Raw genomic sequence first — 27,459 nt, forward strand, 5'->3', positions numbered from 1 at the left:
ACTAAAACGAGTTTGACACCCCTGTTGTAGAAGATGACAGTGTTTCCATGGTAACTACAGAGCCTCTGAACGTCCACATGAGTCATATCTGATGACCATGAAAAGATGACAAACTGTATTTAACACCAATTATTTACATGTATTGATAGGTTTAATGGATCAACACATATTGAATATTTTAGATCAATAGATAATTTAAGTCGACGATGGATGTTTGGGTCTTTATGGGGGTAAGACGTGTTTACTGAGTAAATCCTTAATAATCAGAGGACTATAACAGGAAGAATCACCTGAGTAATAATTAAAACAACAGCCAGGTATGTTCTGGAATCCATTTTATTTGGTGCATTTCATACATTGAACAATATTTGGTATTCCACAGTGACCACACCGGCCACGATGTGTCATTTTAATAACAGTTTTTGTAAGGTACAGAGGTGTACATTACCATTCTTCTGCTGGAAATGTTTTCAGAGAAAAAAAAATCAAAGAACAATCAAAAGCCTATTTTCAGCAGTATTTTTATGATAATCAGATTTGTGAACTGATCCATGCAGTATTACAACTAACACTCACACAGCAGCTCTGACTGCACAAGCACACACACCCATATACACTCACTCACAGACGCACAATCAAACTGACATTTTCTGAATGTTAATAATACGTCTCCTGCTCCACCCAACCTGGAAGAGAGGAACGGAAAGACAGAAAAAAGAGAGAGAGAATGTGTCAGAGACGAAAATGACAGGCGTGCAGTTTTTATAATATCCTTTTGTATCCGTCTATTTGTATTCATCTGGTTGCCTTTGTCTCCGTACATTTCCAAATGAATCCCCTTATAACTCTAAAGCTCTGATCAGCAGCCCGTGACACACAGATTAACAGAAATGATTAACTGTCACGATAAATTGTATTTGTCTCCCCATGTCTTCGCCCTCATCAGCTCAAACGCTGTGGCAGTGAACAGATCTTGAGCCACAGTGCTGTGTCTTTATCACTGTGTTTGATCTTTGGCGCATATCTCAAGAGTCTTCATCAGCCTGCTTTAATTTCCTTCCTCATCATTTGCTGCTGGTTCTTTGGGCTTGGACAGGTATAACGGATGAGCACACGAAGATTGCTGCCTGCGTTAGATGTTGTTAGTTGCTGTGCTCTGCAGTGCTGAGGGTTGTCGATTTTTTTTTTTTTTTACATTTCTACCAAGTCAGCGCCACAATTTGTGTATGAATATTAGTCAAAATAATCCCTATAATGAAGCAAAGCATACTGTGTTGCCAGAATTTGTGGTAGGATGTGGTTCTTGGTTATTTGAATGAGGAGTATGTTTTTTGTAGATTTCTTGGTTTTGTTGAAAAACAGTCTCAAACTCTAACAATGCTACCTTATCAGCTTTCAATTTAGTATGGGCATATATATATATATATATATATATATATATATATATATATATATATATATATATATATATATATATATATATATATATATATATATATATTTGTAGTGCAATGGTACAGGTAGCCCACGGTTCAATTCATACCTTGGTTTTTGGGCCATGGTTTTTGGTTCGGTTTGGGTACACGTTACATGCGCAAAGAGAACAGGTTTTTTTTTCTCCCAAAATTATATTTTTATTTTGCTTGTCAGTAAAAACTGAATTTCATAGAAGGAACAAATTGTATCACTGTACTGATTAAAAGAAGCCTTTCTTATTTCTTGACTACTTGTATACAGTTGTATAAAACAGGCATGTGCACATATAAGACTCAAAGGGGGCTTTTTAAAAATAAATGTGTTCTGCCCAGGGATGTAAAAGAAAACGGTGGTATAAAAACGGTTATCTACCGTACGCATTTCCTTGTAATAGCGTGTCATGGTATTGTAAGTGTCACAGTCCTGCACTGGGTCAGATACCTGCGCGTTCTTAAAAGTGAGTTACTGTGTAGACAATGAGTTTGATCACAGGTCGGGTCGGGTTGCGGGTCTATATACACTTTTTTTGTGACTTCAGTACACTACAGGGTCTTCAGTTCTTCATAATAAATCTGAAACAACTTACACAGTAATAAAGCAACTATACAAAATTAGATACCATTAGCTTAGGAGTGACCACTTCCCAGTACAAAACACACTCCAACCGACAGAAAATGGTGGTAAACAGAGACAGTTTGCTATTGACAGAAAAATTCCTGATTTCAGTTAAATAAGGTACATTTATTCATAATGTGAAATCATAATTTCTCTAGCACATCAGGGTAATGAGTTATGTACATGTCAATATGTAGTCATTAGTGGTTAGTTTTCTAAATTCTGAGTCATCAAAATACATATGGCATTCAATACGTGAAAGAAAAATTTAATCCAAAGTGATGCAAAGTAGAAAACTGGAACTGTCATTGGACCCCCGATTGGAGATTTGAGATTGGAGTCCTGTTTTATCTGAAACTGTATCTAAAATTAATGGGATACATGGGATATATTTGTGAAAGTGGTGCAAAATCTTCTGTTTAACTACAGAGCAACAAACTATGATCAGCTATTTGAGGACATAACACAGGCACATGAGTACATGGGTTTGCAAAACGTCACTCAAATGTTTTCCACCTAGTTTGGGTGATGTAAGTGATGAACATGGTGGAAAATTTCAACCAGATATTTCTGAAATGGAAACCAGGTACCAAGCAGGTTCAAGCCAAACATGATAGTGGATACTGGCGGTTCCTACAACAGGAAACTGTCACAACCACAAGAACAACAGAGTCTGAAACATTTTGGAACAATTTAGAGCTGAGCTGATGGGCTGATCTGTAGGTTTATTCTTCAGTGGGTTTGCAGTGCACATGACTTATTTGTTGTTTGTTTGTTGTTTTGTATAAATAAATAAGTAAATATTCAAATGTAATTTTATGGTATTGTTGTTATTTCTATATAGATATTTTTTTACATATCCTTTTACTTTTATATTTTTTGTGGTTGTTGCAGCTGGTTCTGGAATAAAGGACAACTTGTCCTTTTCAGACATGTCTTTTTTTAACATACTTCTTTTTTTTTTGCCCATTCAAATAATTGGTTAATCAAATCGAATCAAACAAAATAGTCAACAGATGAATCAATTACAAAAATAAGCGATAGCTGCAGCTCTAACAGAATTCATACGCACAGACTGATATAATGTTTTCACAGTGAATCTTGCTGCTGATTCTGTCAACAGTAGATAAATACAGTTTCAAAGCCCTTCTGTTAAGGGATGTACATGCAGACCTGGCTTAGGAATTTAAAAATCAAATCAAATAAAGCAGTGACCTGTGTGTTGATTTCCACCAGTGGAGGTATTCTAGTTTAATAGCCATAATTTCATGCTCCATTTATTGAATGAAATATACAAGTAAACTGCCAAACAGTACTGCATTTATATGTTACTTTGTCAGAAATCAGAACCCGGAAGACAAACGGTAATCTTTCAAGTGTTGCAGAGGCTTTGCAAACGCCAGAATTCTTCAGCATTGAGCAGCGTGTGTTTTGTGTGGATATTTTCAGCTGCACAGACAGGGGCAAGACCTATAATAATAACCTCAACAGAGTTAATACCAGCCCTTCTTTGCAATTTAAGGTAAAAATGCAAATCATTACTGTAACATCTGATATTTCTATTTCTCTCAAGAACTAAAATTAAAAAGATCCTAATCTGACAGCTGACACCGATGTTAAAGACCACCTCCTCAACCCCTGCCTTCAACATTACAACAAAATTAAAGCCTACACTCTTTGCCATCGATAATCATCCATAATTGGCAACAACATTGTTTTGTGAAATTGGTACCTGTACTTTTTCTTTTGATCTAAGTTCAAAACAGTTCAAAGCTGTTTTCATACATTTTTCTGCTCAGTTGGATCGACATTGAACTTGATCTCCTCTGGCACATCACCATCCCTCAAATCCTTGCTAGAATAGTTCAGGTCGGATCAGTCGAGTGCTGCTATGGCAAGTTTGTCAATCAGTGCTCCCTTTTAAGAAGTGACTTGTCATATTTTTATATATATTTATTTTACAAGGACACTGAGAAGTACAGATGATAAGAGCCAGAGTAGAGAAGGCCTTGGTGGAGACAGGCACATGTGATGCTTGAGAACCACTTTAGCGGTCTTTACCACTGGAACACCGCTTAGCATTTTTTTTCCTTCAAGCTTATTAACAAGACAAAGAAGGTTTAAACCTTTTAATCTTGGTTTGTCTTAATAAGTGCTTACCTCCAGGGGTCCTCCTCAGAATGAATTTACGGACCTCATCATAAATGAAAATGAGAAGACTATATGGGAAGGCGCAGAACCACCACCAGGTCCTGAGAGGCAGAGAAAAGGAGCAAGACATGAGCCGGGCCGAGTGCAAAGCGTCACATTCATTTCAGCCATTTTTGAATATTCAGGATAACAACGGGGTGTTTAAGCAGATCACAGACTTCATTTAAAGGAGAGACTGACAGGCTAATGGCAGCCTATTAGGATGTTAAGAGGTTATTTTTCAGTTCGGTGGAGATATACATATGCAGAACGTACTTGAGAGGGTACATGCGCAGGGCGACGTCCATTCCAGGGCAGTAAGAGAGGAAGGCTGCCAGAGCGGTCTCAACAAACAGGCCGAAGATCAGGATTCTGTTCCTGTAGACCACAAAGTAGAACACATCAGAGACAGGACAAGGGTAGAGGTCAACACACTTCAGACTAGTAATAAGGCTGAAGATAAAAGACATCATCACAAATATTAAAGCTTCTAATCGCTGCCTCAGATGAATAGCAAATATGAAGTTTTAACCTGGTTTTATAAAAGACAGAGCCACAGTTTGCTTGTTTTGTCCATTCTGGCCTTTTTAGTTTAAGGGATAATAATCTGGTCTGCTCTCCCACATTAACCCATAAAGACCCAAACATCTGGGGCTGATCAAAATTAACTGATCTAAACTGTTTAATACCTGTTGATCCACTAATCCTATTAACAGATATAAATAATTGGTGTAAAATACAGTTATTTGTCTTTTCATGCTCATCAGATATGACCCATTTGGACGTTCAGAGGCATTGTAATTACCTTGGAAACACCGTCATCTTCTACAACATTGATTCACCAGTAAAACCCATGGAGTTGGATCAATGACAGTGGATGGACACACTGGGTTTATGTTCAGTTACTGAAATATGAGTTTACTGAAAAACTCACTTTATCTTTAGTTTTCTCTGTTTCTTAAATAATAACCTTTGCATTTGCTCTGAGATTTAATGAACATCTACATTATCAGTGAATTAAATATAGGAAATTTACACTGAAAAGTGCTAAATACAAAGGACAATATAATAGTAAATGGTGATAAATCACTTAGGAAAGGTTCAATAGAAAGAAAATTAATTTGGGAACTACCACAAAAGTAACACTGGGTCTTTATGGGTTAACCCTCAAAGACCTGAACAGTCACCAGTGACCAAATACATCTACTGATTTAAATGTGGAAGAAAGGGTGTTTGCTCTTCATCAAAAAAAAAAAAAAAAAAAAAAATACAGACTTTTTCCAGAGATTTTCAAAACTGCTATTTTTTTTCCCTTTCTTTTCTGGTCGTGATTGTACCTGTTGTGTGTAGTAGAAAAGTTCATTTTAATAAATGTATGAATGAATGAATGCATAATTTGCATTAAATTATGTTTTACTGACAGAAACTTTTTCCAATCATATAAAATCAACAAAGTGAATGGATATCACACAAACAAGTTTCACTAGAATCATTTCAGTATCATATCTAATTTTTTATATGCTATCCTCGTGTATTTCATACTCTAAAATCAACTATAAGAGAAACGTTTTCCATTCTTTATTAAGACTTTCACACAAAATTCCAGACTTTTCAAGGTCTGGAAAACAGCATTTTAAAATTTCATACCTTTTAAGACTTTCAAGACCTGTACAAGCACCCTGTTAATAACTTTTCAATCACAAATCCTATCAATATTTGTAAATAATTCAGGTAAGATGTAGTTTCTCAGTTATTCCTGGTCATCAGATATGACCCAAATTTGGACGTTCAGCTCTGCAGTGAACATGAGAACACTGTCATCTTCTACAACATTGATTTATCGATAAAGTCCACATAATTTGATAAATGACAGAGGTTGTAAATGGTCGTTTTTACATTCAGTTCATCATATTTTTTTGCTTAAAAATGGCCTTTTCTCTTCAGTTTTCCTTGTTTTGATATAATAACCTTTGAATTTACTCTGAGATTTTATGAACATCTACACAATCAGTAAATTAAAATCGGAAAATACCTGATTTTCATCAAAAAGAAAAAGGCAAAACACACAGGATAATATATAACATATGGTGATTATCACTTAGGAAAACTTGAAGGGAGATTAAAAAAAATGGTTTGGAAATTATCACAAAAGTAGTTGTCGAACTTTGAGCGTTAATGATGGCTGGATTCAACCCCCTAAAATGGAAGAAAGAGGATGAGGAAGCCCTTCCACTGTGTGCTAACCATGTCCTTCTGTGGATAGAAACAGCTCATTCTAAATGAACAAAAACACAACCTCATTTCCATGTGAATCACTAATGAAAACATCATTATGAATACTGCATTCCATTTCTGTGATTAGATCTTCCTAAATCCCCTTTAATCTTACACACTGGACCTTTAAGGGAAATCATCCTTTCCTGCCTTCCTAACATATTTTAATTATCCATTTAATGTCCTTCAGTAGAACCTTCTGTCTTTGTCTCTTGAATTGGCTCTTCACTGTTTTGTTGGTGCTTTACCACTTTTTGCATCAACGCCAGTAACAGCTATGTCTAGAAGCATTATTTCCTCCAGTTGTTCCATTAATGTGATATCTCAGGAATGCCTTCCAATCTGGCACAAATGTTCATGTGGAATCCAGGCTGAAATGGCTAGAATTTGGTATTCAAAGGTCAAGGTTTTTGTTTGTAATACAAGAATTCACATGATAATTACAAAACTTCACAAAATTCTGATGTTAGGGCTATTTACCAAAATTTTGTCTACTGTAGTGATGGGAAGATGATCTGATACACCGACACGAGTGTGCATGATCCGAGTGCACCAGTAGAGAAGCTGTGAGTGAATGAAAATTTTGGAATGATATTGAGATGCATCGGTTATTGAATGTTTGAATCGATAAAATTTGATTCATTTAATAGAATATATATTTTTACTTGCATTTAAAATTGTTACTACTTATTTAGATAAAGCTTACTTTTCTGAAGACCCACATTAATGTGTGCTGTGGATTCACAGATATGTACACTGCACACTAACAGTATGCGCTCCGCAGATGCACTGTGGCATGTACGCCGCAGATGAACACTATATCGATTTGGCGAGGGAGCAAGAAGTTGAGCGTGAGAAACATGCAGAGAAATGACTTTGGAAACGAAGATTGAAAGGGGGCATCCTAGCTTTTTCACGTGACTGTATGTGAGGCACGTGTTCTGAAATTTCACAAAAGCCAGTTTGTGAAAAGCCATGGTTTTATTTGATAAGTAAATAATCAAGCTCACTGAATTGCACTTTGACCAGAATGAATGTGTTGAATCAGAATGTGCTTAATCACTCTGTATCATGATTTGGGTGTGAATCGTATGGTATTGCGATATGCCACACACGTATCTAATATATCGGATCGGAGATGCTGTATTGAGATGCGTATCGTATCGGCCTTACAACTAAGATTCCCAACCTTAGTCAACTGTCAAAAAAGTTTTCTGGTTTTCAGTTTTCCTTTGGCTTGTTATGGCTGACAGCACATGAGCACTAGTGTTTCACCTGCTTCTGTATGTTTCGAACACTGAGCTCATATAAAACCTCCCTGCTCAAAGAACAGACAATAAACAAACTAATATCTGAACTCTTTTGCAACAACTTTACAGACATCACTTGTCTCATTGTGATCTATGGGGAAATGCTTTTTTTGGCTGCAGGGGATTATTCTCATTGCAACAGAATGAGTAACCATTGGGAGAAAGCGAGTCTGGCAGTTCCCCTGATATATTCATGCACCTTGCACCATTACTCAACACCAATCTCCTCTTTAAAAATAGTGTTTAAGTGAGAACACGATGTTTCTCACTGGACATGATGCACTGGTATCATTATTATATAAAAGAGTTGTCCAATTATGTCTTTAACAATCATTATTTCTTTGTTTATAAGTTCATAAGTTTGTTTTGCAAAAAAATAAAATATAATACAGTACACATTTCATTAAATTCATTTAAAGACACCCTACATATAAAACTGGAGCCTGGACAGACATGGATGTAATCAGACTGCTTGGTGGACACATACACTCATGAAGCAGTAATTGTAGATTTTCCGTCCAATGCTACCCGTTCCCTCACTTACTTCATGCCCTGCTGGAAGAGGGAGTTCCGCCTGGTCTTGCAGATAATAAGATCAGCCCACTGAACAACCACAATGCTGGTAAAGAAGGCGGTGTGGCAGGTGAATTCAATGATCTTCCTCTCCTCATAGGTCTGCCGGGTCGAGACACACATAGTTGTTATTTATATGAGAACAGAGAACCTGTGTGTTGGTGTTGAGTCTGGCCTTGCCTCTTACCCACTGCTGCCCATAGCTATCTTCCAGGTCATTGACCTCACGGTCGTCCCAGAGGATGCGGACGCCCAGCAGAGTTCTTGGCAGGAAACCGTTCTCAGCCAAAATCACAAAGTAGGTGAAAAAACCTGCCAGAGCCTGGATCATACCTGGTTTAGGAAATTGCATAAGCATGTTAATAGGGGATTAATATAACGACATGAATTTTTCTTTCAGGCAAGAACTGTTGTCTAATATAATTCAGTTTATTTTTAGGTTTTTCAATTCACTCAATCATTTCCTGCTAATTCCCACACTACCTCAAGTCAAATAGTCATTATGTCAGGTAAAAGGGATGAAAATTGAAAACCCTTTCCGAACTACAATTTGTCAGAAGTGTAGGCCTCCAAGTTTATCATTTCCTTTAATCGATGCCAGCATATTTTTCTGACTGCTGCCAAAGTCTGAAACAATCATTAAATCATCTTTTTATGGCAATCATAGCAGCAAATCCCAATTATTTTGCATAATTATGATCACTGTTCTCATTCAGCTGTGTGAAAAAAAAAAAAAAAAAAAAAAAGTCATACTTCATCACTATTTCCACATCATTTGAGTTTTAAAGGGGACATGTGAGAAATAAGGTTGTCATGACTTTTTCAAATATGAAACACCAAAAACACTGATGCAACAGATAAAGTTACAAAACCTCTATTCAGATAACTGAGCCTTAAAAAAGCCATTTGGATATCTGTGTATTTCACATATCAAAACTGTCACAAGTCACCAAAACTATCCTGACACCTTAGCAAGGTGTCGATATAGCACCATGACACCAACAAGAGAAGGGTATGGGGAGCAGCAGTTGACAGACACTGAGACAGCTCATTTGGAAAAGGACTAAACCATAAGTATACAGACACTGTAGCATGTCTGTATACTATTTGTGAACCATAAGTATACAGGCATGGTACAATAAACCATCTGTGAGCAATTTGAAACTCAATATATGCAATCAGGGGATATGTAGGCCTTGATTAATGTGTTAAAATTGGTACAATAAATGCATTTTAATGGCCATCAACTGTTGATGGAGCCATAAATGTCTCGTCTTCGTCATATGGTGAATGTGTATTATTAAACTATTCAAGCCTTCAGTTTTAACAGAACTAAAATGAACAGAAAATGACGAACTGTTAATCAAAATTATTTGCACTAGCGACAATGTACCCGTGGCGCCATTGTACGATCGTGCCCTCCTGTGGTGCAACATCGATCACACATCGAGCGGACATCGAGCGGAGATTGGACAGACACAGAATGTGCATCATTATATAGACAACAATCACCAACAAAACTTTTAAGGCCATGACATCCATACCACCGCCCACCACACAACAGTGATGTAATTCATGTCTCCACTGCTGGAGACTTTCAGCAAGAAGTAGTTGTGGCTGAGAGGAAGAAACCTCCAAAGCATGGCTTCATTTGAGGAGAGATGACAGCAGCACTAGTTGTAATGTGTGTAAAATGATAGTTTTTAAGGGTGGAAACACCAGCAATATGCTGTTTCTATGCAACACGGGTTTCTCTTCCAGGAATGTCATGTGTTTGACGCTCTACGCACGAGTGCCACTGCCTCCCAACTGAGCTGCATGTCAGGCACTGAGGGTAATGCCGCTTTTCCACCATATGGTAGCAGCTCAACTTGACTCTACCTGCCTGTTTAGTTTCTCCATTGAGTAAAAGGTGTGCATGGTACCTGGTACTCTTTTTTGTGTCATACCCATTGAGGTTCCATGTGAGCTGGGGTGGTAGCAAAAGGTGATGAGGATACTACAGTACAGACTACTGACTGACCAGAGAGAATGAGCTCTATCACTGTTATTGACTAAATGACAGTGGGCGGCCATGGCTCAGGAGGTAGAGCAGGTCATCCAATAACCAAAGGGTTTGAATCCTGCCACGCTTCCGTCAGCCTGCCCAAGGGCAGCTGTGGCTACAAGCGCAGTTTACCACCACCAGAGTGTGAATGTGAGAATGAATGAATAATGGGTCAACAATGTAAAGTGCTTTGGATGCCTTGAAAAGTGCTGTAGAAATCTAATCCATTATTAGAATTAGGATTATTAAATAAACCCACCATTTTTAAACAGCCAAATTAGTTACTATGCATAACAACCAGCTACATCAAGCTAGTATAGTATAAAGTCCACAGAGGAAATCAGATGAAGTACCATGGGTCTAGTACTACCTGGAGATGTGTGATCATTTGTAATAACTGCAGCAGTCATCTGTGATCTTATGCCCCACTGACACTCAACAGCAATGTGTAAGTGGTTGTTTAGTACTAGCCTTGAGACTTGACAAAATTTTTGGCCGATAATGCCTCTAAATTCTTATCCTGAGCTAATGTGCTGCACAAAACACAGGCATTACTTCCTCAATCACCAAGGTCCCCAGGTAATATTCGTCCTGTACAAACAGGGCTTTAATCCTGTGCAAATCCACCATGTCCATAATTTCTGAGGTAAAAATTCCACTGCGAATGCCCTCCATTTTCAATAAACATAGAGGTCACCTAATGATATTAGCCTGAGCAAATAAACATCTTCTTGATTCAGGGTGATTTGCAACACTTTTCGTGTTCTCTGCTTCTTTATTCTGCTTTTCCCAATCAAGAATTATGGAGGCTGTGCAGGAAATTATAAATGACAGCACTTTGGATGCAAATTCAGTAGGCTCATGTAGCTACACAGCATGAAGACCCATTTACAGAAGTAGCAAACTCAAAGCCAGAGCAAAGTCTTGAGAGATGACTAGATGGATGACATGCATGGCAGCATGCCATAAAGAACATTTTCCAGCCTTTCAACAGGTTCAACAGTTATTACGTGGCAGCTTATTAATAGTAACACTAGGCATCATTTCTGGGAGATAATGTCAGTGAATTCAAGTACAACACAGACTTTGCTTATCCTTAGTGGATCTACTGCATGAAACACAGATATGTGAGTTACACAAGTTTAGTTTAGTTTTTAAAAATTGAATATATAATCTCCTTCCATAACCTGCCTTCGTGAACGTTTATCATCTGCAGTAGCTGTGGACAGTCACACCAGTGCACCTGCTGTTTGTCACCAAATATTAAAATCCAAAACAACCCAGGTGATGATACATTCCTCTCTCTGCCCTCTCAAGTGCTGGTATTCTTTAAGTCGATGGCTCCAGACAGCTGAGGACTGCAATAATAGCCGCTAGTGAGTTTTAATTTCATGTTGGCAAATTCGTTTTGTCAGAGTGGGCGTAACATTTTCAACATGATGGACATCTCATTTCAGAGCTTAAAGTCTTCACATATACCAAGCCTGCACAAGCACTGATCAGACCACGCTGAGGCAGCTCTTAATAGTCTCATTTATTACGTTGTTAAATTGAAATCCCCCACAGGTCAGTGTTTATGTTGTTGGATGTTATTATTACTGTCTTTAGTGATGGGAATACTGGCTGCATCTGTTTTGTGTGCACTGTTGTGTTTCCTACTCCTCACTGTCGCTGACTGTTGCCTGAAATGTTCCTAAGCTATTATTTTTGATCGTTCAGTTACGTTTGCAAAGTGTCACTCTGAATCAGACTATTCAAATGCTCACTGCTGATACTTAGCGCTGCGATGTCAGATGCCGGTTTGTCAGCGTGATGTGACCTGCAAAAGTTGTGCCCCAACGGTGTTCATCTTGGAAGAATTATGGGAGTCGGTTCAAATCGCCGGCTGTTTTGAGCATGTTTGGCTTTAAATTGTACACCATCCAGTGCAGCCCCGTCATAGTTTGACCTATTTAACAGCCTATAAAATTGGGCCATCCTTTGATTTTTCAGCATTTCCAAAATCATATAAAAGCAGAGATGAAAAAGCATGTATTCGAGGGAGAATCCAGCAAGTGACACATGACCGTGATTAAGTAGAAATAGCTGCTCCCTCAACTCTCTATTTACAGTAAATGTCACGACAATTAGAGGAAAATTGTGAGACTCTAGACTGTCTGCTCACCTCTGGATAATATTCTCTGAACTTCACCTACCTAAACATTTACAAAGGTACAGCTCAGACTATGAAATGCCAGAATTTATGATAAATGTCCATATTTATTGTTTTTTATGCCTGCGATGTTTATTATCACCATAAGTTTACTGCAGCTGGCCTGTCACTGTGATTCACGTTTAAGAGCTGAGGTACACAGGGGTTACGAGCCTCGAGAGGACAAACCTATCTGTCCGTAGGCCATGCTGATGAGACGTTCATTGACCAGCTTGTCCGTTTTGGGGTTCCTAGGCTGGCGTTTCATGATGTCGCTCTCGGCTGTCTCGTAAGCCAATGAGATGGCTGGAACCTGGAGGAAACAGAGGGGAATAGAATAAAAAAAAAGTAGCTTGTTTAATGCAATTTGTACAATAAATGTGTGGGAATTTGTCACTGGTACAAAGACACGACGACAGTGCCAGACACGGGACAGACTCGACGAATTGCTGTTAATATAATTCTGTATTCAATCACCGTGTGCGAGGAGAAAGATGGAAAAAGGGCACGAAGAAGGCAGAAAAAAGAAGCAGTGACAGTGATGGAGGGAGAGGCGGGGAGACGAGACAACGGGAGGGAGAGACTGATGGTGATTTTCAAGACCCTCATAAAATGGGAGGGGAAAGAGGTCCCTGTAATAAAGAGCTAATATCGGCAGGGTTTACCAGGTAAGCAACAGAGCAATATGTGTGACTTAGGGCAGGAAATCTCTTGACTTAGGTGGGATTTCAGGTGGGGTACTTGGCACTGTGTGAAAGCGACCATGTGCTCAGTGGTCTACAAATCCAGTTTGCTTTGGTGTCGCACTGCCGTGACCGACAAGGGGAGGAGGGAAAAGGATGTCTGGCATCGTCTGTGTGTGTGTTTGTGCAATATCCAATCTCTCAGATTTGAAGCATTCTTAAGTGTGCCACATCTTGCTTTGATAAACATCCTTTTGCAGCCATCTCTTTTCCACATGGCAGTGCTTGCTAAAAATAATCATAGCAGACTCCAAGTGCAGCTTGTCACTGCTAAGTCTCAGCAGAGCCCTCAAGCCTGTAGCCTGTAGTTGAACTAAGCTGTTAACAAGCTGTTAACAACCTCACCAGCAGACATGGGAAATTTGTACTTTTACTCATGTACTCTACTATAAACACTTTTCAGGTACTTTATTGGGTATTTAAATCATTTTCATTTTCAGGTCCCTTCTCTTCAAAGCAGACATGCTGCTGTTCATTCTACCAGCGGTTATTAAATAGACTAGACATGCCTTTGAAGTGATGGGGTTTTATATGCAAATCAGGCAAGCAAATTAGGTGCTTTTATACTTCAATCATCACATCTTTAAAGACAAAATCCAGCCAATAAAGAATGCTCTGTCCCTGTGATCTCACTCAGTTAAGAAAATATTTGTCAACATGAACAAATCTGTCCTGCTGCTGGGGAAACCAAAGAAGTTCAACTTCTGTGTCGACTGAGTAAAATAAATAAAGCTGCTTTATTAAAGCGGTGAACATACTGCTCCCCTGTATCTCTCACCTGCGGAGGGTTAACAAGGTTTTTGGCAGTGAAAGGCGTGACTTGTACATTTTTCGCTTTTGGCTCACTGAAATGTATAGAGACTCATTTCTGCTGAACACTAATGTCTGGTGGCTGAGATCAGAAAAAATTAAAGTTAAAGTTATGAACACAAGTGAACAAGTCTCTTTGAATATATTCATCCCATGCCTCCTTTCTTTTGCAATGATGGATTACGCCCCTCAGGCAAACGGCATGCCAGCAACTCTTTTTGTTGCTGCTGGAAATACAATGGAGAGACTGGCATCTGGAAATGGCAGAGCTGTGAAATGTAAATCTGTGTGTGAGCGTCACCCGCTCTTTGTTCTGCTTGAACAAATGGACGTCGGCAGTGAGCCAAAAGAGAATTTCTACCAATGACAGAAAGTACAAATTAAACCACACGTTTTGTTCTTTTTACCTTCAGGCACTTACATTTGACACTAGTATTAACACTGTTTTCCATAATGTCACCTTTAGCTTGCCTGGAGCTATGCAGCATGCTAATAAATAGAATCCCTTCATTGAGAATCAAAATTAGTGAAAATATAGCTTTGAGCACACTAGAGTGCCCTGGAATATACAGTATCACTACAAAACACAGAAGAACAAACACTTGTTTTGTTCTGTAATTGGTGTGTGTATAAGTACTTTACGAGTTACTTTAATCGTCTAGACAGAATCTGATGAAAAAAAACATCTAACTGTGCAGAAATGTGAAATCTGCTCAATAACAGTCACTGTAACACAAACTAAAAACACATTTTGAGTCCATGGTAATTGGTGGTGATTATTCAGAAAGCAGAACTTGTTGATGACGAAAAATACACAAAGTTATTTAGGCAGTAAATGGAGGAATGTCTCTGTTTACTTTCCCTGCTGCTCACCATGTCAGTGCCCAAGTCGATGCAGAGGATAGTGACCGTTCCCAGAGGAAGAGGAACGCTGGCGATGATGAAGAGGAGGAAGGGTGAGATCTCTGGGATGTTGCTGGTCAGCGTGTACGCAATGGACTTCTTCAAGTTGTCGAAGATCAGACGACCTGGAGTTGGCACAAACACAAGAGGAAAAGATTTGTTTGAGTAGACTTCAAGATCAGTGTAACATGTTACAAAAGTAATAAAGTAATAAAGTAACGGATTACTTTTTGCTGTAATGCAGTAGTGTAAGGCATTACTAATCTATTTTCAGTAATATTTACATACGATCGATACATGTTCAATAGCGCTTGTGTTACAACACACTTTTCACCCATAATTTAAAAACAAAAAACAACAAGACCATGACACCTTAAGGAATCACAAATCCATCTGTAATGTTCTGTTTCCTGTTGGTGTTCAGCCAATGGGTGAAGATGGCAGAAGACAGTACATTGGCCACATGGACATATGCTCATTACTAACCCTAACTCTGCTTTACAGAAGCTAGTTAAAGTTCAGTTACTTTGTCAGAAGCGTCACATGACAAAGGCTACAGGAAATGGCTGAAACTAGTCAAGCAGGTAAACAAACAACTACCCCTGTCTGATAAATGAATTACCTACAATATGAAGCTAGTTAGCATGATCCCCGTGATCAGCAATGACAAGGTAAGCTAACATTTCTATATGACTAGTTAGAATTCGTTATCAATTGTGGATTTATCTACCGGCATCCTCTGCGCCATGCCCCCTGAATGCGCCCACATGTAAAATGTTGAAAAAAAAATGCAAGTATTCCAACTGGGATTTGAACATCGTAGTGTTACTTACTGAGCTATCAGTCCACATGTACTTCAGGGCGTAAATTTATTCATCCCAAGACCCTCCTATCTCTTGTGTGTGTGTGTGTGGGGGGGGGGGGGTATTATTTGACTTTAGGGGCGAGGTTCTACTGCGCATACGCCATTTATAGAGAGGGTCTGTATGCAACTCAAAAGTAATACAGGGGTAATGTAACACATTACCATTCTGAGAAAGTAATATTATAAGGTAAGGAATTACTTTTAAATAACAGTAAGAAGTAATCTATAAAGGATTACAGTTTGGAAGTAACTTGCACAATATTGGTCAAGATATATAGTATGACAGAGAATTACAACCACATTGAGGAGAAAAAAAATAGGTGTTCTTTTTTGCATTTTGAGAATAAAAAGGATTTGGACAACATAGACTGCACACAATTAGTGGAGAACAAAACTGTGATGTCACCCTATGCTGAGGTTAAAAATACATAGTAGTAAGAATGCAAATGATAGGAATAAGCAATCAATGTAAAGTGGAGCTGCTGTGTCGTTGAGCAACATAGAGAGGTGGAGAGCAGAAACAGAAACATTTCAGTAGTAAGAATAAACTCATTACTGATGAGGTGAGACAGAGCTAACCTGGTTCTACACAGTTTGACAAATCATGCTTTTACTGGAACTTGTTTTTATTAAAAGGAGAAAAGCTGCCATTGGCCCTGGACTTTACCACAACACAGGTCCCAGTGGACTATGACATATGGATTGGCACAATTTGATGAGGCCATCAATGGCTGCATTGACAGGTCAATTCAATACATTTTACAGATGAAAGCACAGGAGAACACACATCCATAGGTCAGCTGATGACTTCATCACAACCGCTGTTTGACTGAAAAGGTGCTAAATGACTTCATGTTGGGAGTAGCAAAGAAATAGATGTGATTAAGTAGTCCGCTGTTACTTTTGAGTGGTTTCTTGTGCTGTAGGCATTCTTGAACACTGCATAGCAGCTAACCATTAATGTAACCAAATGAAATGTAGCTTTCAGGTTACATAAATCAATGCCATATCGAATTGGAGCCTTCATTAGTTCATTACTTCACTCGTAGCTTGTCCCATTGAACCTGATTCAGCGCCACACCATAAGGGTAAACAATATGGTCAGTTGTCTTATTGTGTCCTGTGATAGAACATATCCTTTTTGCATGCAGGTGTAACTATCACAATCCTTGCATCTATCCATTACTAGTTGATCAGTTTGCACACATATGGGTACTTCTTTTAAATTTGTGTGCTTTCTCCTGAACAATTTTTGGTGCAAAATCCCAGTATGTTTTACACTCATCCCCTGATACTATCCAATACATATTACTTTTTAATGTATTTACATGCTTAGAGCGATAGTATTTCCTTTTTACAAAAACCCATGATGAAGAATGATTTCACCAGGTCCTAGATGCATGTAACAGGCATTTTGTAAAGGCCATGTGCTCTAACACTATTAGTCTGATTCTCAAAAGTTTACCTTGAATCTTGGAATCTATGAATGAAACTTTATTCCCAAAATGACATGTCAATGTAAATCTTGCCCATTCAATTTCATTTTGGAAATCCACAACAAAAATAAAACTTTCCCTCTCTTTCCCCATTTTTTGTCCCTTGTACTCCATCTAAATATCTACAATAAATTGGGTACCACCTTGCAATAAGACATTCATAAAGGGTTTAAAAAAGAAAAAAACAAAACAAAAAAAGGTTAACTTGCTTTATTATCACCATGGGGAAATTCAGTGTCTGTATTTCAACCATGCAAATAACACCTAGCATTAGCATTAGCACATATTAGAAGCTGTGAGCTGCCATTGGAGGCACCCTGGGACCAGCTCCCAGATCCTCATCAGTACCATGATCAGGGGCACTTAGCAACTGGTGCTTAAGTGTTGTGTCAGACACTGCAGCGATTTGTGATCTGTCCTGGATTTTGTGTGTCCCTGACATGAGTGTTCACGAAAAAAATTTAAAATATTTTAAGATAAATTGTGATTAAAATGTTAGCAATTAGCATGCTAGTAGTTAGCACCCAAGCTAAATGGACATTTCTAGCCAAGTGTAAGCTGTTAAACTGTTATTGTAGTTTGTGTTACAGCAATGAATGCACCCTGTGAAGAGCAGAGATTGTTTTATGGAACAGCGGTGTAATTTGGAAGTTACATGAGCAGCCCTAACAATGCCTCATAACTCTAAACACGCTAGCTGTCATCTGTATTTGTACAGTATTGTGGTAACTGTATTGACACAGGCAGTTGATTGACATAAAAAGTATTATAGTGGTTGATAAATGGACCAGATGTAGTCAACTAAGCAACTAACTAAATCTGATTTAACTGTATCAACATTGCTGAATAGTAAGTGTGATGCACATATGAGAACTGTTGCTAAAGTGTTTACAACCTTATTAAAAACCTCCCTTCCGACCATTTATAAATCCATTAAAGGCAGGGTTCTTGCTACCGTCGTTGAATGTCGGGGTCCCCCGGAACAGCGTCGGAGGACTTTCGGAAAACTTCTGTGGGCCCATTACGTGATGCCATCACAGATTTGAGGTAGGGAGCAGTGGCTTGCATTGTGGGCTGCTCATGAAAATGACATGCAGACTTCTGTTGTCTTTTCTAATTTAACCCAAAAATCGAACTCAAAATCGAAAATCGAGTTTTAGAGGAAAAAATTAATTTTGCCAAAATTGTGCAGCCCTACCTTTGACTTGGTGCAAAGCACTGCAGACAGGAAATGAGAACAATACAATCAACACCCCTTTGTGTGCCTTGGTGTTGTCTGACGCCTGCCCCGCAACATCACTTGCCTTACGCTCATTGGCTGACAATGAGACTTCAATCAATTTATCTTATTTAAACAGACCGATCACCTGTGGAAAATTATATCTAAAATTTAGCCTGTTTGTGCGTGCGTGTAGTGTGAGCGCCGCTCTGACTATCCCGTATGGAGTAATTCCCATCAATAATTACCATTCACAAAAAAACAAAAACAAAACCGTTTTTGCTTTTAATCATTGTTGTAGCAAAGACAAAAACTTGGCTTCATTCCTCAAAATTTGCCCCTCAAAATGCAGGAAACAGTGTTTCAGAGAGTTATAAATTTAAAAATTTTCCGGGGGAGGATGCCCCCGGACCGCCCTACAAAACTCACACCATGTACATGGTGCCCCTACGCTGTGAAAAAATCCTAGTGAGAACCCTGAAAGGTGTGCTAATTGTAAACCAGTGTGATAACATATGTGTGTGCTAATGTGTGCAGGTATTGGGTGTTGTTATTTTGCTGTGGATTAATATTGTCATCTCCTGTTGTTACTCTTTTCATCAAGGCTGAATTACTTAATTTTCAAGACTTACTGAAATGGAAAATATTATTTGATGCTACCTGCTAAGTCATCATGAATACAATGTGACTGAATGAATATCTGAATGCTAGTCAAGTTCTAAGTCCTTAATGATCCTTTGTCACTGCATCATAAATTAATTGCAGGCCCAGCCGTCAGGACTCTGAACACTGACGATTAAAAAGTTGAACGTTTCTCTTTCAAAGCTCTGAAGATCCCAAGTTGTTTCATTGTAAAGGCATCCTTATTAAATATGTACAGTAGGTCCTGCTTGTTGCTGTCTCATTTCTTTTTATTGTTCCATAGTTTTACCATTTCAAAACTGAAGATTTGAATGTGTTTGTTTTCAGTTGTACAGTGCTAAATCTCACAGGAGTCTCACAACAAGGATTGCCCTGATTTTAATGATTTTCATGACTGAAGTCTGACTAAACTCTTAAGTCTTAAATCTCAGATCCACAGATCAATTAAATCCTGCATGATATTACCAACAATCAAAATATTAGATTTTGTTGATATCCCTTGTCTCATGTGGTATATGAAAAAGTGGCTGTGAATTATCCCTCTGTCTCAGTAGTTCAATTTTTGAGCTCAGATTCTCTTTTTCATTATTTCATTCTGTCACTCTTCATGTGACAAAATGAAATAAAGACACCCCCCCCCCCCCCCCACATACACACACACGCACACACACACATACACACATAGACTCACCCTCCTCCACTCCGGTGACGATGGACGCAAAGTTATCATCCAGCAGAATCATGTCAGCTGCCTGCTTGGATACATCAGAGCCGGTGATCCCCATGGCAACGCCAATGTCAGCTTTCTTGAGGGCAGGGGAGTCGTTCACGCCATCGCCAGTCACAGCCACGATGGCCCCCTACAGACAAAGAGCACCGAACAAAAAGTGTCATAACGTAAAAGATAAGTACTGTGATTTAAGCTTTTCTCCCTGCCCCCCCACCACCACCACCACCCACCCCTTCCCCCAGTGTCTTAATAATGTCTTTTCAAAGTAGCTCTGGGGAGATTAAATGAAAAATGGAATTGAGTTGCAGTTGTTCAGTCACATGGAGTGAGAGAATGAGTCACGGTGAACTGTAGCATGACCTCAATATATGACGCCGTGAGTGCAAGTCAATACACACATCTGTTTATGACTTTTCGCATAGAAAAGTTGAGCATGTACTACAGAATCAGGCTTTCATAAATTAGCGCATACTGCAGCCAGTCATTTAAGGAAACATATATGTATTGAACTACCACATAAATGAGCTTAAAATGCATGCACACGCCTGCACACAAAACCCTGTATCCATCTATTCAAGCACCTGCACTAACAAATGGCTCCCAGAAAAACACACAAAAGCACATGCACAGAAAACTATTCAGTCTTAAATGGCAGGGACACACACACGCACACACACACACACACACACACGCCAACCATTCAACCATATCGCCACACTTAGAAATAAACAGACACATTCAAGCATTCATCCAGACTTTATCTCAAACACACACACATGCTTATATTCAACCTTATAAACACACATATTGCTATTCAGCTGTATGCTTTTGGAAAGGCCACACACAAACATCCATATTCACACACACACACACACACACACACACACACATACACTCCTGTCCAGTGACCTGTCTCTGGCAGCCCTCCACTATGATGAGCTTCTGCTGAGGAGAGGTGCGGGCAAATACAATCTCAGTGTGGTTCCTCAGCAGGTCGTCCAGGTACTCTGTGCTCATGTCCTTTAGGTCCGACCCGTGCACCACACATGCCTTTGCATCCCTGGAAAACACACACACACACACATACAATGAAGAGTCAGTGATAGCAGGGCCAATTATGCAAAAGGCAGCACTGACATTTTCCTGCCTTCACCTTAAGTTTGTTTTGCTGTTTTTCCCTTTCTGACACACATACACACACACATACACACACACGCCCACCATCTGAACAACACACACACACACACACACATGCCCACCATCTGAACAACACACACACACACACACGCCCACCATCTGAACAACACACACACACACACACACACACACGCCCACCATCTGAACAACACACACACACACACACACACACACACATATATATATATATTCAGACACCTGGGGTTAACTTGGCTCAGAGGGATGTTCAGCCTCTCTGCGATGTCCTCAACCGTCTCGTTGCCCTCTGAGATGATGCCCACGCCCTTAGCGATGGCCTTGGCTGTGATTGGGTGGTCCCCTGTTACCATGATCACCTGACCACAAACAGAAGGTCCCATAAATCAGAGAGCGTTATCATATTAAGACCCCACTGTAGCTCATCTGTACGCCATGTGTCACTGCATGTTTCAGACACAGCATCTGCCTTCAGGGTCTATACGTCTTTGAAATGTGTTGTGTAGGACAGGAATGGTGCTATCACAGGTTAGAGGTTCAACTCTACCGGTAAACTCCAAAGAAATATGGTTTTGGAGTAGAATAACTGCCAAAGCAGCAAGCTTTTGACCTAAAACAAACCTTGCATTTGACCAACGGCTTGGCTAACAATCCCCAGTACACCTACATCTGCTCAAAAAACCTTCAGATTGGTCATTGTTGTCTGATTGTTACAACTAGTTTCAGTGATGATTGTCTAGTTGTGGAATGATGCAAGCTTCTTTATTTCCTAAAGTAGCTTTTTTGACACATCCAGTACAGCGTTTTGTATCACTTCAATAAAAGCAAATGATGGAACCAAATAATTTTGCCAAAAGGCATACATCTTTTTGTCACATCATTGACAATAGAACATGGTGTACGGTGGATTTCATTTTTGCTTTCTGCAAAATACAGCTAATATTTTTAACCCAAGTTTTTCTGTGTGGTGGTCAGAACTAAACTTTAACCAAAAGTGGTCTTTTGGGATTAACTGACTATGAAGGTGATGGACAAACACAAGGTATGAACATGTGTGAAACCCATTTTGTTGTTTCTGTTTATTCATTTAATAGTAATGAAAGAGTAGATATCTCCATCTTCTTTCACACAAAGCCAGGTGTACGTATTTGCTTCATAAGCCACAAGTCTGCATTTATCTATCCGAAGGCCTCGTACAAAGCAATAACACTCATTTATCAATGACACAGATTTATCAGTAACACTGGTTTAGCCTTTGATGCATCCAGGCCAATACATTACAATACTGTATGTAGCACTGTCTACAGAATGTCTTTAATTACCTTTACTGAGAGGATCGTATAATAACTACATATATACAATCACACAACTTCAATGCTGCAACCAAAACTTACACTTAACTTATCATCAAATTTAAAGCCTTTTATCAAAAAACTTTACAGCCATTTGACTCATTCCTGCCTCTAGTTCATTATTTAAAGCCTATTAATGTTTTTTTTAAATCATTATCAAAGTAATCATATAACTACCTGACAATGAATGCACAAAATCTCTATTTCATATTTGCAGAGCATCCTGTGTGTGAAATAACTCATTCTACTCATTACATATTTTTATCCCTGGTGGAGGTTGTTTACTCTTCCTGCGGCCCAGCTTATTGCTCTTCTGACAAAACATTTGCAGTCACAGATGAGTATGAAAACCTGTAAATCGACTGAATTTACACCTTCTGAATAACATTCTTATTTGAACACAGTGAGTTTATCCCATATTGCTTGGTGTTCTTTTCATTTTTATGTTAGGACTGACATTTTTTTGGTCTTGTGCATATCCAACGGAGTAGGAAGAACAGAAAAAATATGGTTTTCACACCAAATGTGGTGCTGTAAAGATTTGTAACCCCTTGATGCAAAACTGCTTACACTGCCTGGTGTGTATTTTCATTGTTATCTCTTCATGCACTCGCCAAGACATAAATTGTTTGTTGAGTGTTGAGTTTACAACCATGAAGCAAACATCCTCACTGTTAGTCTAGTGGTTGGAGCTGGTCTTGTCTTTCGAGTGAATGCAGTGAATACATCACCAGTGGCTTTCTCTCAACAATACCACTTTATTTATGTACTGATCATCAGTGATCAGGACTCCCTGGGGGAATCAGTTTTCATTTGGGCTCTGATTCAAAATTCAAAATAAAATTTGACATTGAAATCACATCTCTGAAAACCCCACTAAATGAAGCCTCGGGAAGAAAAGGGATTTTTTTTCCCATGAACCCACAATGACGGCTGAATATGTGGAACCAATTACCTTGATGCCAGCAGAGCGGCATTTTCCAACTGCATCAGGCACAGCGGCACGTGGCGGATCAATCATGGCGATGAGGCCCAGGAAACAGAGCTGCTCGGTGGGGAAGTTCATGTCGTCAGTGTCGAAAGTGTATCCTCGAGGGAACTGGGATGAAGACAGATTCAGGTGGCAGAAGCCTGTAAGAGTGGAGGGATCAGTGAGATAGCTGTTCATAACCAACTGAAATGACATCTCAAAGCGCACTGCAGGCAGTAGAAAAAAACATGTTGTTTTGTTTTGGCATCAAATGTATCAAATGACACTTTAAGGAGGAGACCAAGTTTTCTTGACCCAAACCCTCAAAAACTCATAACTAGTTTTGACACAACTTTCAAATTATTTTTTGTCTTTCTCAACTGATTTATCACCAGCATTTTTCAGTGAAAATGATGTATTTTCCTATATTTAATTTGCTGACAATGTAGATTTTCATAAAATCTCAGAGTAAATTAAAAGGTTATTAGATCATCTCACATAAAATTAGGAAGAAAAGGGGAGTTTTCAATAAACAGGTGCACTGGTGTTGCCTGTCCACAGCTACTACAGATACTAAACATTCACTGACTAAGGCAGGTTATGGAAGGAGATTATATATTCTATTGTTAAAGGAGCTACATGGGGTATTTTTAATTTAAAATATTAACTCTTAAAGACCTCCAACTGTTTTATCATTATTTTGTCACTTCCAAATGATTTTTTTTGTCTTTCCTAAGTGATTTATCACCATTTATTATAGCATCATAACATTCTGGACTATTTTGAGACTGTGGTGGAGAGGAGGACGCTGAAGAAAGTGATCTCCATTGTGGACAATGATGAGCACCCTCTCTACCACACACTGGACAGACAGCAGAGCACCTTCTCTAACAGACTATTACAGCTCCGCTGTTGAATGGACAGATATAGGAAATCTTTCCTGCCACATGCCATTCACTGTACAATAAACTCACCTCTGCCTGATGTTCAAACCTGGTCATAAACATATTTCCACGGTGCACTTCACTGTCCATATTACTGAACAATTCCATTTTAGTTTGCACATTACAGTTTATTGTTGCACCTTACTGCTTTTATACCATTTCTGTTTTTTATACTTCAAATTTATTATGTATAGAGTGTTTACTCTTGTATTCTATTGTTGATCTTATATTCTGTTTTTGCTGTCCGTCATGCTGCTGCTGCACTACAATTATCCAGTTTGAGATCAATAAAGTATCTATCTATCTATCTATCTATCTATCTATCTATCTATCTATCTATCTATCTATCTATCTATCTATCTATCTATCTATCTATCTATCTATCTATCTATCTATCTATCTATCTATCTATCTATCTATCTATCATTATCCTTTGCATTATGTATTTTTCAGTGAAAATCTGTTATTTTCCCATATTTAAGTCAATGATCATGTAGATGCACATTAAAATTCAGAATTAATTTTTATAATTATATCAAAACAAATAAAACAGAAGAAAAGTGACTTTTTCAACAAAATATATCATTAACTGTACATCAAAGGAGTGTGCACAACCACTGTCATTTGTCAGACGACATGGGTTTTATTGGTGAATCAATGCTGTAGAAGATGATGGTGTTTCCATGTTCACTACGGAACCTCTGAACGTCCACATGGGTTATATCTGATGACCATGAAAAGATGACAAACTGCATTTTACCTCAATATATTATTAGGATTAGTGCATCAACAGTTATTAAACATTTTAGATCAGTAGATGCTTTTGGTTAATGGTGGATGTTTGGGTCTTAATGGGTTAAGCATGTTTTATGTTCTAAGCCGGTGGTTCCTAACCTTTTTTACTTGGAGCCCCCCCGCTTGTGTCCAAGACAAGCCAGCCCCCCCAGTCGAAACTGTCCTGTCCTTCACTAAAAACAAAGTTAAGGTAACTCTCAACTTCCTTTTTTGATACTGATGAGTCATCTGCATTTTTCAGACATGATGTTTATACATATGATGATAAACTGACAACAGGGGAAAAAACTCAGATGAATTATCTATCTGACCTGACGATACTGTTGCTTTGGCTGTGGGGGTCACAAAGTTTCAGAGGTCAAGAGGGTGTTGCTACTGGAGAGCTTGATACTTTTAAATGCAGAAAAATTAAGTTTTGCAGGGGTTCATGCAGACTTTTGATTATCTTATTGGGTGTATAAGTATTTTTTCTTTAACATGCACAAATTTAATTTTCACAACATGTAACCTCAGTGCAGACAAAGCCCACATCCCCCTGGGATCTCTGCCTTGAGGGGGCGTGCACCCCAGGTTAAGAACCACTGTTCTAAACAACCAATACATTTCTAAAGATGCTCCAGAATATCTTGCTATATACAGGAAAACATCACAATGAAATGAAAATGTGAAGATCTCAGGACTCTCAAAGCCACCCTCACATCCAACACATTGTTCTCTCCCTGCTCCAGCTCTTTACTTTACAGTATGCATACAAATCACTTTTAATTTGAGGTGGAGATTTCGAGGTGGTTGCAATACTTGAAATACAAATTGGATCAGCCACTTTTATTAATTCATGATCCACAGCCCTTGAAATATGTGTCTGCTGAATCCCAGCAGGGGCAAAGAAAAATACAACACTTCTGATGAAAAAGCAGGCACAGTCTAAAGGTGCAGAAACCTTCCTCTGTCATCAAACACCTGACCCGTCATCATCATCACCCAAGGCAAAACACAGACTTAATAATTTACATGATATCAGGAGTTTCACCCCAACAATGGCACTATTCCACATTTGCTGTTTAAAAAAGTGACACCTACTCTTACAAAATGATGATAGCTCATAATTGTTACCTATGGCAATTTATAAAAATGCCAGGATTTTTTTTTTTTTTTTCTTCAGTTGTCAAACTGATGACATTTACAAAGTCAGGATGCTAAACATTTGGGAGATATTGGAAGCTGAACTGCAAGTAATAACAAAGTTTTTACCCAAAGAAGGTGGTATTTGATAGTCTTTAGAGCAGTGTTTTTCAACCTTGGGGTCGGGACCCCACGTGGGGTCACCTTGAATTCAAATGGGGAACCCCGAAATTTCTAGTAACTGATAAAAAAAAAAGAAAAAAAAGAAATAAATAAAAACTATATGGTGAGTTGGGAGAATCCTAATACATATAAGACATGACAAACTCTGAAGCTGAAACTGAAGCACTGTGATTCTGTTTATCTGTCAGTGTTCATTGTGGTCAGTTTCAGATGCTGCAGTCCTTTCATCATTCATAGTTTGAGTTCTTGTTTTTTCAGTATTAATTGTCAGCCTTGTAAATCCAAGCTGGACTGACTGTACATATCCTGACCAAGGAAAATCTAACTGTCACTTTGTGCGGTAATCTACACCTGGCTTTTCTGCCTCCATCCATAATAATATACATTACATAGACTAAATGTCATCTAAAATTAACATTTGTTTGCAACATAGTATAGCAAACTATTACATGATCAAAAACAAATTGATTTTAGCCAAAAAAAAAAAGTCTCTGTTTTAAATGTCTGGGGTCGCCAGAAATTTGTGATGTTAAAATGGGGTCAAGAGCCAAAAAAGGTTGGGAAGCACTGCTGCAGAGAGTGTGCAAACATACCCAGCACTCTCTCCCCAAGTCCTCCCAGCTCCATGTAGGCATTCTGGAAAGACTCTCTCCAGGACTCATCAAGTGCCTGCTCCTGGCCCTGGATCATAATGGTACTGCATCTGTAAAGCAGTCATAAATTAATAACTGAAGAGCAAATGCAAAACATCTTCAAAAATACTGGAGTAGTGTCTGTTGATTTAAACACAAATGAGCTTCTGCTACCAACACCATGGATACCGTCCCACAGACACC

General features: G+C 38.7%; 1 protein-coding gene across 1 annotated transcript in view; it reads right to left on the reverse strand.

Annotated features, from left to right (window-relative positions):
- Nucleotides 1–324: 324 nt before the first annotated feature.
- The window catches only part of atp1a2a (ATPase Na+/K+ transporting subunit alpha 2a), a 77,627-nt gene continuing 50,492 nt past the window's right edge, over nt 325–27,459 (reverse strand). The window contains exons 13-24 of the mRNA XM_030159490.1: nt 27,217–27,326; nt 23,565–23,740; nt 21,480–21,616; nt 20,994–21,144; nt 20,046–20,214; nt 15,103–15,257; nt 12,866–12,989; nt 8,626–8,771; nt 8,410–8,540; nt 4,558–4,659; nt 4,252–4,343; nt 325–686 (exon numbers count right to left, since the gene is read on the reverse strand). Of these exons, the coding sequence (XP_030015350.1) occupies nt 658–686; nt 4,252–4,343; nt 4,558–4,659; nt 8,410–8,540; nt 8,626–8,771; nt 12,866–12,989; nt 15,103–15,257; nt 20,046–20,214; nt 20,994–21,144; nt 21,480–21,616; nt 23,565–23,740; nt 27,217–27,326 (1,522 nt within the window). The 3' untranslated portion in view covers nt 325–657. The remainder of the gene's footprint in view (nt 687–4,251; nt 4,344–4,557; nt 4,660–8,409; nt 8,541–8,625; nt 8,772–12,865; nt 12,990–15,102; nt 15,258–20,045; nt 20,215–20,993; nt 21,145–21,479; nt 21,617–23,564; nt 23,741–27,216; nt 27,327–27,459) is intronic.

The sequence above is a fragment of the Sphaeramia orbicularis genome, chromosome 17 (genome assembly GCF_902148855.1).
Source record: "Sphaeramia orbicularis chromosome 17, fSphaOr1.1, whole genome shotgun sequence".
NCBI lineage: Eukaryota > Metazoa > Chordata > Actinopteri > Kurtiformes > Apogonidae > Sphaeramia > Sphaeramia orbicularis.